The 11,246-nt window shown below is 39.1% G+C and overlaps 1 protein-coding gene across 2 annotated transcripts in view; it reads left to right on the plus strand.

Moving 5' to 3' along the window:
- The window catches only part of LOC130250048 (N-acetylated-alpha-linked acidic dipeptidase 2-like), a 29,765-nt gene extending 23,362 nt beyond the window's left edge, over nucleotides 1-6,403 (plus strand). For both annotated transcript variants that reach the window (XM_056485365.1, XM_056485373.1), the window contains 3 exons: nucleotides 2,429-2,510; nucleotides 3,438-3,530; nucleotides 5,108-6,403. In XM_056485365.1, the coding sequence (XP_056341340.1) occupies nucleotides 2,429-2,510; nucleotides 3,438-3,530; nucleotides 5,108-5,297 (365 nt within the window). In that variant the 3' untranslated portion in view covers nucleotides 5,298-6,403. The remainder of the gene's footprint in view (nucleotides 1-2,428; nucleotides 2,511-3,437; nucleotides 3,531-5,107) is intronic.
- The last annotated feature ends 4,843 nt before the right edge of the window (nucleotides 6,404-11,246 follow it).

Below are 11,246 nucleotides of genomic sequence, written 5' to 3' on the forward strand. Positions count from 1 at the left end.
GTGCCTGGTTGCCAGTTTTAAGCCACAGGAGCACTTTTCCAGCTCTCCTGCATGAACACATCCTGATCACATTGCTCTGGAGCCCATAAAACAGCAGAGTGCTCTGGATCTAGGCTGGCACAGCTTCCACAAACATTTTTTGTCTCCCCTTTTTTTCTTTTTTTTTTTTTTTTTTTTTTTTCCCTTCTTGCCTACATCACTCCTTGTGTTTCTGCACCAAGGAGATTTTTCAGTCAGTCCTAATACACTTAGGATGAACCCATGATTTAGAGATATAAACCACCTTTTGAGATGCAGTTGTCATTTGGGGTATGTGAAACAATCAAATTGAACCAACACTTGGGACAAATTAAAAATTACATTTGAAATGTCATGTAATGGTTTAGGTGAAAAACTGTTGGCTGTTTTGAAAAGACACCCTTTTTTGTAAAAAGACCTCTTGAGACAGAGGAAGCCTTGTGTGATGGATCATCTGGTCTGAGATTCTGTAAAACACCAAGAGTTATTTCAATATGTTCTAGTGTTCACTGCAGCATGTCTTGTAAGATCAAATCTATTTTTTTGCAGTAGTAGAACATCCATCAAAATATCTGTGAAAGAATTTATTTTCATTGTTTGATTTTTCTATCTACTTTCAGATTGAAAGTTGCACAAACTACCTCCTGACCAATGCATCTATTCTTGTTCCTAGAATCTAGAAGCAATCTTCTATTTTTAGCTTTTTTTCTACCCAAATAACACTGAAACATCTCCTTAATAACTTTATAAATGTGTCATTTCAACTATTTTTTTCAGTCTTATCATTATTTTCATGGTTCTTCTCTGATACCTGATGGATTTTAAATTGTTTCTTGAATGAAGCTATATTTTTAAATCTTTTATTTATTCTATTGCACCAGAGTGTGTTAAATAACATAGGTTTTACAATACTGTGAAAATTAATTAATTAAAATTTATTTCACTCAGCATTTTCATAGAATTGCTCATTGACAACACTGAATGTCAGAAAATTGTTGATTAAGCCTGACTAAATCATATACTTGTCCTTTAAAATAATAGATTAAGGTTCTTATTTGCATTTGGCTTCACATTTTAGCTGTTCATCTACAACAATGAAGGCTGGAATATTTTTTTTTTTTTTCATAAAATATGTGCTTGTAGTCATATGCTATCAGGAAATAATGTTTTCAAGAGGGGGAAAAAAGACACGTGATGTTTTCTAAAATAGCCAACATTGACAATAGCTAGTGAAAATGAACATAAAATTTCTTATAAAGATGTCAGATGATCTTTTGTTTTTGTTTGGTTTTTTTTTTTTTTTTTTTGGTTTTTTTTGGTTTTGTTTTGTTTGTTTTTTGTTTTTTTGGGGTTTTTTTCTCTTTTAATTCCCTCCTACTGCTTCTGAAATATAATTTGTTGCTGTGATGTGGCCATGCTGTGAGCAGGGCAGAACTCTGCCCCCTTGCAAACTCAGAGTTCTTGACACAGGGTTGTGGACAAGTGCAAATTCTCACCCTCACAAGGTGACGTGTCCCTCTGAGCTGCAGCCTGTAAACAGCTTGCATACACAAAATCTGTGCCTCAACTGCACCAACTAAACAACAGCAATAAGGCAAAAAAGAGGCAAGTGTAGGCTTGTGGTGAATAAATAAGTTTGCTAGAAATAGAAGAGCAAGTGAGTCTGAGGAACAGCTTTCAATAGGAGTGCTGGGAACAGAGAGCCTGTCACATGGAGTTGGGTGATAAATCTATAAACAGTGAAGGGATAATAGTTACCAACAGAGGACTGGATTTAGGAGATGATCTAATCAAATGTCCCATCTTCCTACACAACTGAAGAGAGGGTACTCTGGTTTAGCCAGAGTTTTCTGAAACTTGTGGGCAAACTTTACAAGTTTTAAATTGTCTTTCTCTCTACTTGAGTTGAGTTTTGGTGGGGGAAGATGTTAACCTCTTAAAATCACCTGTGATTTATTCTGCAAAAATTACTTGCATACATCAGTACTTTTCCCAGGTCTGTATTAAATGGAGCCGTTCATCCACAGCCTTCTGGAACAGCTGGTATTTCTGATGGGAGTCAAGCTTTTTATACCTGAGCACTGCAGTGCATTTGTTAAACAGGTAACTGCAGAGCTCTCAGTTTGCAAAGACAGCCAATTTTTTGCTTGCAAGGCAGAGGGAAGATGTATGGTTGTGAAAGCTTTCTCAAGCACTCTGCTTTACTGTTGGTCTCATTGCAAAAGGTACTTGCCAATAGTGCAGCTCTTTAAAGTCTGCACTAGGGAAACCAATCAATTATGGAAAGACAACAAAATTAATGCTATATTAACATCAAGACAAATGTAATTCTTCCCCCACTGGGCAAATGAAAGCTGTATTTGGCTTAGTGAATACTTTAAATTTGTTCATGAACTCCTTCCATTCTTAGATCCTCTTTTTTCTGCTGTGGCAAACTTCTCAAAGGCTGCTGCTGAATTTCATAGGAGACTTGACCAGGTTGACAAGAAAGAGTAAGTAAAAAAAAAATAAAATTATATATATGCATATGTATATATTTATGTCCAGGTTTGCCTTAGGTACCCAGAGTGGCAGTTCTTTATTTCTTCTAGTACAGAAGGATTCTCTCTGATTAGTGTAGAAGAGAGCTCTGAACCTTGAGGCAGGCAGTATCTTTTAAGATGGATTAAGAGATACAATAATGTTTCCTGTGATTGATACTATGAGCTGTAAGCTTATTACTAGTATCAGGTTGTCATTAAAATTACTGTAACATATGGAAAGGCAAGTAGCAATGAAAGAGTTGGACTGAGATCTCTATTTAGACACCTACACTTGAGTGTTGTAGGTGATGCAGAACCTGTACTTTCAGAACACTTCAAAGACAGAGGATGATGCTTCAGAGTACCTGAGATATCCATATGATGCTGGAAAGCCTAAGGCCCCAGCAGGACCCCTGTGCCCTCTGAGTGCAGTGACTGCAGACCACATATGGTACCAGTTGTGTTTGGGCAGCTGAATCCCATCCTTACTATGTTACTGTATAGATTAGAACAGGGCCATAGACATTTAGCTTATGGGTAGACACCAAAATTTAGCTATCTTCATCTATGTAAATCTCAGCCTTCCTCTCCCCTCTGTTAAGTGGCATCTTTCCAGTGCCATTTAATACTAAGCAAGTATCTGACACTCTCAGAAAGTTTCCCATTTTATTTTGCATAGTGTGAAATGTTGTTTTCTAACACAGAAATATCAGTTCATTAATATAACATGGATTCAGCATCTCCATTTGCAAAACCTCATCTTTTTTTGTGTACTGTAGACCACACTTGTCTTTTTTCTTTTTTTTTGTCAGAAAAAAGAAAGAGAAGTGTTTTAAATGAAACTGGGAAGTCATGTTTCCCTGCTGTGTGACATTTCTCTGTCTCCCTCTCCTGCAGTCCAGTTGCAGTGCGCATCGTGAACGATCAGCTGATGTTGACAGAAAGAGCTTTCACTGATCCTCTGGGTCTGCCAGGAAGGAGGTTTTACAGGTGAGGCTGAAAGTTTCTTGACCTGCTGTCTAAGGCACTTTATATTTGGAGCTGACTGATCAGGTGAATTGCTGTATAGGTCTTGCAGGAATTGCAGAGTTCAACACATTGCTTTAAGTATAATCCAGTGAGTAGTGGACTTGGTTTATAACCCCTAAGGTGAACTCCTTGGCTACACCAGTCTTGTGGAGCCAAATTCCTCTCTTTTGGCTGTCTTTTCATCAGCTGTGGTTAAACCACAACACCATTATATTCTGACTTTTGCCTTTACATATGCAATATACTGCTGTTACAACTTGCTCTTGTGATTGTCTGCAAAGTTAGGCTTGAGTGGAGAATGAATGAACTGTATTGAAAAGACAGGTGAAACAGGGAGACAAGAATGAGAACAGATGTGTGGTGAGGGTCAGTTGAAGGGAGAAGCTGAGAAGGGAGAGTTGGGAGAGACCTTTCAGCACAGGATAAAGGCCTGTGAGCTGTGCTACAGAGCCCCATCTGTCCCAGCTTTGGCTGCTTCTGTGGGTGCTCCAAAAAGCTTAAACCACTAACTACTCTATCCTTTCTAGAAGCCCAGTGCTTTTGTTAGGAATGCCTGACAAGAATCCAGCTCTCAGTCTCAGGGGTGTATCTCACTTTGCTCTCAATATCCCCCTTTTCCTAACCACTGGATATATCTGACTCACTGATGGATGGCTTTCAGACCATGCCAGAAGCCTTTCAGGTAGAACTGAGAATCACATTTCCATCCTCCTAGGATAAACTGTCATTCACACTTTGAGAAGGGTGAAGTAATTTCTTTCCAGAAATTTTCTTGTTGGGTGTCATTTGGAGCTGTCTGTTTTTTTGGTTTTTTTGTTTTTTGTTGTTTTTTTTTTTAATTATTAGTTCTTACTTGCTTGCATTTGTAATGTAATTTTAATGTTTCTTTTCATTTAGGTGGACTCTTTCACATAGTGTAAACGTGCTTTGATACTTCATAGTAAAAATCAATTTAAGAACAGATCTACAGCTATTTTTATGAAAAAAAAAAACTATACCAAAAAATAAGATCAACATTTTGTGCAGTTCTAATCCAATATGATACTTATTTTCTGAAGAATTAATGCTTTTCTCAAGAATTCACCCACAGATTTTTTTTCCCTTCCTTTTAAATTACTTTCCCAGGAAAGTAATCTGCTGACCATCATGCAGCTGCTTAGTTGTTTTTGAGGTTTCTATTCCATTTCTCACAACAAACCTGTAACTAGCTGTATTCCCTGTTCCAGACTGCCAAATTACTTTGACAGGTTTGTTGAACTCCCATTTTCAAAAAGTGTAACATGGTTTTGCTCCAAATTAGACAAATGTGTGATCTCTTTCCAAGGAGAAGGCCACCTGACCTAAAACTGTGCCTCTTCCAACAGATTTTGCTCTTGGGACTGTTCCTGTCCTTTTAAAGATCAATTTCCTGTGTATTTAGTAAGTTCTGATCTTCCTGAGATTCATAGCTGCTTAATATAGTACACATACAATGAATGCACACCCCATTAATAGTTTCTTTTATTTGGAATAATTGTCTTTTTCTTCCTTCCCTACAGACATGTTGTCTTTGCTCCAAGCAGCCACAACAAATATGCAGGAGAGTCCTTCCCAGGAATCTATGATGCCATGTTTGATATTGAAAGCAAAGCTGATCAACATGCAGCCTGGGAAGAAGTGAAGAGGCAGATTTCCATTGCAGCCTTCACTGTGCAGGCAGCAGCAGAAACACTGAAGGAAGTAGCATAAGATGCTGGCTCTGAAAACTCACACAGTGGAGAGTGGCACACAGAGCTGCTGCAGTGGCTCAGTGTCCCTGACTGCCTGCCCTGCCTGTCTCCAGCCTCCCAAACTGCATGGTAGGGGAGCAGAGCTCTGTGTGTCAGAGAATTGCTGCATCTCTGGTGCTGACACAACAGCTTTATGAACTGCCCAGGATGGAAGCAAATTTGGGTGTGGGGAAAAGTGGGAAGGGGGAGAAGCAGGAACAATCAGTTGCTGATTAGAATTTTCTGAGAGATCTGCCAACTTTGAGGACCCATTGGATGTACAGTTGTGAAAACAATTATTTGCCAAGCTACCTGAAAAGTTTGTCCACAGCAGTGATCAACAACACACATTTTGACAGAAGAAATGTAATATTCAACCTATTTTTCTATTATCTATTGTCTATTTTTCTTGTTCTAATAATTACTTTTATAATAGAAGACACCAAAGGCATCTCTGCATTTCAGAATCTAGTCTGCAGGACTGGGGAATGCTCTTTACACTGATTTATTTTCCTTAAAAAAATTAAAAAGTGACTCTCCTACTGTTTAGCACAGCAGTACTGCCCATTCTCGATAATCAGGGAAAACAGCTGCTAATATGCAAAAATCCAAAAGCAAGTTCTCAGTGGAGTGCACATCCATCCCTCTGAAAGCCACTATGAATCTCCCAGCTTTATTTGCTCTTTGGAAAATAATGATTTTGGGTGGGTACCAAAAGCTGACCTCCCTGTTCTTTTTGGCACTTTCTATAGTTCCAAATCCATGGCAGCTTTTGTTCCTGTTTTTTCCCAGGAGATCTCTTTCATATTTTTTCCATCTGAAGGAGTTGGAGGACATTGTTACTATTAGCATGGAGCTTGAGATAATTCTGTCTTCAAATAAGACCTGAAGAATGTTTCCCATTAGGAGCTGATTTTACATTCAAAGAGGAACTGAAATGCATGAGAAGGCCAGTTGCACAAAACTGTTTAATTTGTATAAAAAGATTTAAAAAAAATTAAAACTTCTTGCTTTATTTGCCCTTTAGATGTAATTCTCATCCACATGCTTTAAAACTATTAAAATTGCTAATTGTGGGAACTGACACTAACCAATTTCTTCTCCTATGTAAAATACACTACAGGTTTTCTCAATACCATAAATTGCACCAGATTGTGGGAATAAAATCTTTTTTGTTTTATGGGGAATAGAACAGATGTGTTCCTAAAAAGAACAGAATTAGAGAAGTAGGACAGAAGAGTTGTTCTTAACTCAGATGCCTTGAATTCAAACAAGGGAACCAGAAATAACTTGTGGGAAGTTGTTCTAGGGGATATATGCCACCAAGAAGAGAGGCTTTCACCAGCATCACTTCCAACAAGCCTCCATGAAATATGAAGAATTGTGTACTTGTGGATGTTGTTCTCAAAATGGGATTGGTATATAACTGCACTGGGTTGTTTTTTTTTTTTTCATTTCTTCAAACTGTGCCCTTCCTGCTCCATCATGGCTACATTAACTGCAACAGGCAGTACTGAATGTGCTCCCAAGGGAGGGTTAGGATATCTAGATGGTAGAAAAAAGCCATTAGTGCATCTTCCTTATGAGCAGCAACCAAATTCGGATCTATCAGTAGCTGCTGCTGTAGGATCATCAGAGTATAAGGCAAACAAGGAGTCTCCACATTGAAAGGAAATATTTGATGAAAACTTCATTTACAGAAATGTATGAACCAGTGAACAAATGTTTCACTGGTAAACATAACTCTTTCAGTGGCAGCTAGCCTTTGAGGTTTTGTACTGGTGCTGGTGCAAAAGAACATAGTCTCTCCTTGCTTCCCTGTGCAGTGTGAAGCTGTAAGAATAAATTACAGCTCACAGCAGGCTGAATGCACAGCTGGCATTGATCGCTTTGTTCTTCTTGTCAACTTAATTGATAACGGTGTGAATGTGAGATTCATCATGACCAGCTACATCCTGAGAAGTATACAAAATAGATTAAATCTATTTCCACTCCTGTCCATAAAGTTCTACTGAGGGACAGTAACATCCAAACCCTTATAAATAAGGAAACCAAACCACTTATAAATGGCTTATACTAATTTCCACAAAATCCCTTATTCTTGGTATTGAAAGGATCAGTCACTCAGAGTTCCAATCACCTTTCCTTCCTCAATGAGTAAAATCTTATGTTCTATAGATAAGCAAACAAGCCTCTGTTGCTGTCCCCCTGTCCAAACTGTAGCTCTGCCTTCCCATAATTTTAAAGTGTGGCAAGGGAATTTTTCACACTCTCTTTACAAATGGATAACACTGGATTACCTACTCTGTCCTTCCTCAATTCCATCTGCCCAGTTCCTTCACTCAGCCTGGCTGAAGCAATTAGTGAATCTTAAAACTGGGAGAAACCAATCCTTCAGCTGAGTTGCAAAACAACCTGGCAAAATTAAACCTGGATGGATCAAGTATCACTTGGATATCTGAGTTGTCAATTGCTTCTTTAGAAAATCAGTTCCAAAGGGACAGCGCCTCGAAGTTTATTTCAGCTTGGAAACAATTTTAACAGGGCCTGTTGCATTAGTTTAAGAGGTAATAGTTTTAAACTGGAGTGGGGTCAATTTAGATTAGATATACAAGTATGATTTTTACAATGCAGGTGAGGAAACACTGGAACAAGTTGCCCAGATTGATGGTAGATGCCCCATCCCTGGAAACATTCAGGGTGAGAGTTCTGAATAACCTGATCTAGTTGAAGATGGCAATGGGATTGGACTGGATGGCCTTTTAAGGTCCCAAACCTTTGTTTGATCCTATGATTCAGATTCTCTTATGGTTGCAATACCTTTGGTGTGCCTTTGGAAAGAAATCTGTAACCCTAGGTGCTAAATCTCCAGGTGATATTGTGTCAAACTCATGTGGGGACCTCTCTCTGCAGCTGCTAGAAATTGGATATACTCAGCATTACCTGGCTTTTTTTCCTCTCTAAATTCCTCTAGTTTAATTCATGAGATTTCAGTGTACATTTAACAGTGCCTTTTGAAAAAGCTGAATGTTCATCATGGTGAACATCATGAACTTCCCTATGGCAGAGCAGAGAAGACAACACTAATTAAATGAAATACACAGATATCTTGCTTCTGCTGTTCGGAGCAGAACCAAAGTGCTCTGTTCCTCACTGCACAGCAGCTGCTCACAGAAAGTGTCCTTAGAGAAATTCAGGAGCTGAATTGAGCAAGCAGTCATTGTCAAGTTAAAACGTTGCTCCCATTACACCACTGAGATTTGTGCCAGTTAGAATCTATGAAGTCAAGGATGCTCCTCTCAGCATCAACAGTGTTTCTGCTGATGGATGCTGCACCCTTAAACATCTTCTTCAGCTTGGGGGGTTCAATGAATTGAGGAGGAGGAGGGGTAAGAGTTAGTTAGGGACCTCATGCAGGAGGGGCTGGACCTGGTTCAAATAAACTCCAAACATGTTCCAGCCTTTCATTAAGGGAAAGAATGGGAGAGGCAATAATAGAAAAGCATTTCACAGGAGGGTATTGGATAAGAATAGACTTGCTAAGTTTACATGGCACCTTCCCCAGATGTGTTTTGCTAGCTTGCTGACAGTGCAGCTGACGTGTTCCTGATGCTGCCATCCACATTACTTCCAAACTTGGCTGTACTTTCCGAAGGGAACCCAAGTCACAGTTGCTGGACTGTTGTGACAACACACCCTTATGTAACCCCTAAGCAGCAGGAGTTCAGGCAGAGGAAACATGGCCAGCTGTGAACAATGAGCACTGAAAGATTTAGATCTCTCTGAGGTCCTCATTCCTTCAGGTATTTCTGTAACCAACACTCTCCTACTGAAACATTGCTTTTGTTTTCTCAACTTCTAAGTCTCCTAAGCCATATTTCCATACTCTCTGCTGGAGCCTGCATGCCTGGACACCTCCTGCCTGCACTAAAGCTCTCTTCAGTCTGCAGCACACACATTATCCTGGCACTACCCTTACAGGACCTGTGGCTACTGACAGCAGTGATAGTGCTGTCCACTGCCATGGCAGAGGAGCCAAAATTAACATCCTGCCAGTCTTATTACAGGCAGAAAGAAACACTGTTTGTAAGTAAAGACAGGTGCATTGTCGGTATGCTCAAAATCTTAACTGTGTGATCAAAGAATGTTCAGTCTCTATTACTAAAGAAAAAGAAGAAAGGATAGTACAAACCTTTCAGTAGAAAGGCAGTTACAGCATTTATGAGGTGTGTCTCTTCCTGGGATCTCTGTTATCCAGAAGTGTCCCTTCTCCAATCATCCCATGTCAGTAGTCCTCTACACCATATCCCATGCCTCTGTGTTTTCAAGGCCCCTGCATGTATCCCTCTGTGACACAGCACTAGAATCAGAAGTATGTTGCTCTACACAGTAAACTTGCTTTAGTTTTAGTAGTTATATTAAAAAAATGTCTTCACTAAGCAACTACAGAATGAGAAACAAGGTAAACCAAGTAAGACAATAGTCACCTGGACATGAGAAAAGTTTTAACATCCAAACAAGCCAGAACAAAGCTGCAGGCAGGTTAAAAGAAGTTCAGACAAAGCAAGCCTGGCAGGTTCCAGGACCCTGCAGAGATGGAATGAAGCTTCTGCCACACTACCAGCCACAGGAATCCTGTGCTCATTGAACTGTCAGCAGAGATTGGCACCTGGGGACTACATGGGGGAGGTTTAAAGAAAAATCATTAAGGACAGCTATTTATCCATAGTTATATGCAGTTAGTGTCCAGTCCTGGTAAACTTGAGAAATGGATAAAATTAACCCTGCTTTTCTTTCTGTATTTTCAAACCACCCCTGCTGACCTAATTCAGCCTGACTGGACTTTGGCTTTGCAAATATCATTCTTGTCATCTGCAGTCTGATAAAGACAACCTACCTGAGGACCAGGAATTTTATAGGACTCGGAGTGTGATTGCAGGTCTTGGCACTTGCCTCTCAGGCAGCATTACACTCTGTTTTGTACTAAAACACTATTAGCAGAATACGGAGAAGCTCTGGCAAAATCCATCAGCCCTCTCACAGCTACTGGTGAGTCTGCACTAAACTATACTTACAATTTCAGTGAAGAACACCTGCAGTGCATGGAGGAAAAGCGAGCACATACAATGCTGCAAGTTGCAATATACTCCTCCATAGTTATGCTTATTGAAGTACCCAGTTTAAGTTAAAACACATGTGCATTATATAAGAAATACAAAAACTCATTAAAATTACACACGGTTTAGCTTAAGAATTATGCACTCAGCATTTGGGTACTGCCACTAAATCACACTGAATTTTTGGCTACTTTTCATTGTACAAGTCCCAACCATACCCAAGTCTTCGAGCAATGTGTGCCAATACAACTGTTTAATAATAAATGCTACAAATTTAACTGGCTGTTTTGTAAAGTAAAATGTTGAGAAAAAATAACAGTGAAAGAAGCACTGACCAATGACACTGTGCTCACACAGCAAGGAGGTGAACTCTTGCAAAGATATGAGAGAAGTATAAAACACTGTCAAGTTTAGCAGATGTTGTTGATTTATATTATTATTATTATTAAGCAGGAGTTGTTGCTTTATATTATCCTTAGCATGTCTTCTCTGAATTATTTTTTCAACAAATATGTGACAATCTTTCTCTTAAAAGCTTATTTTCAACTATATTTCAATAGCCTCCATTCATTTTACCAACCTTTTCTTCTTTACAGCTGTAAATTTGTCTTGGAAAGCACAAGCATCCCACCTAAGTTATCCAGTGAAGTAAACCTGGTAACAGAAGAGCCAACAAGCTTCCAGTTCACAAACCTGCAGTTAAAGAACTTAAACTACTTCTTTATGGTAGGTTTACCTCTTTATAGTAGATTTTGCTCATGAGTAGACACTCCAAATGTTAACTGCTTTCACTGTGGGTAGAACATTTAAAA

This window comes from Oenanthe melanoleuca, chromosome 1, assembly GCF_029582105.1.
Source record: "Oenanthe melanoleuca isolate GR-GAL-2019-014 chromosome 1, OMel1.0, whole genome shotgun sequence".
Classification (NCBI taxonomy): Eukaryota; Metazoa; Chordata; class Aves; order Passeriformes; family Muscicapidae; genus Oenanthe; species Oenanthe melanoleuca.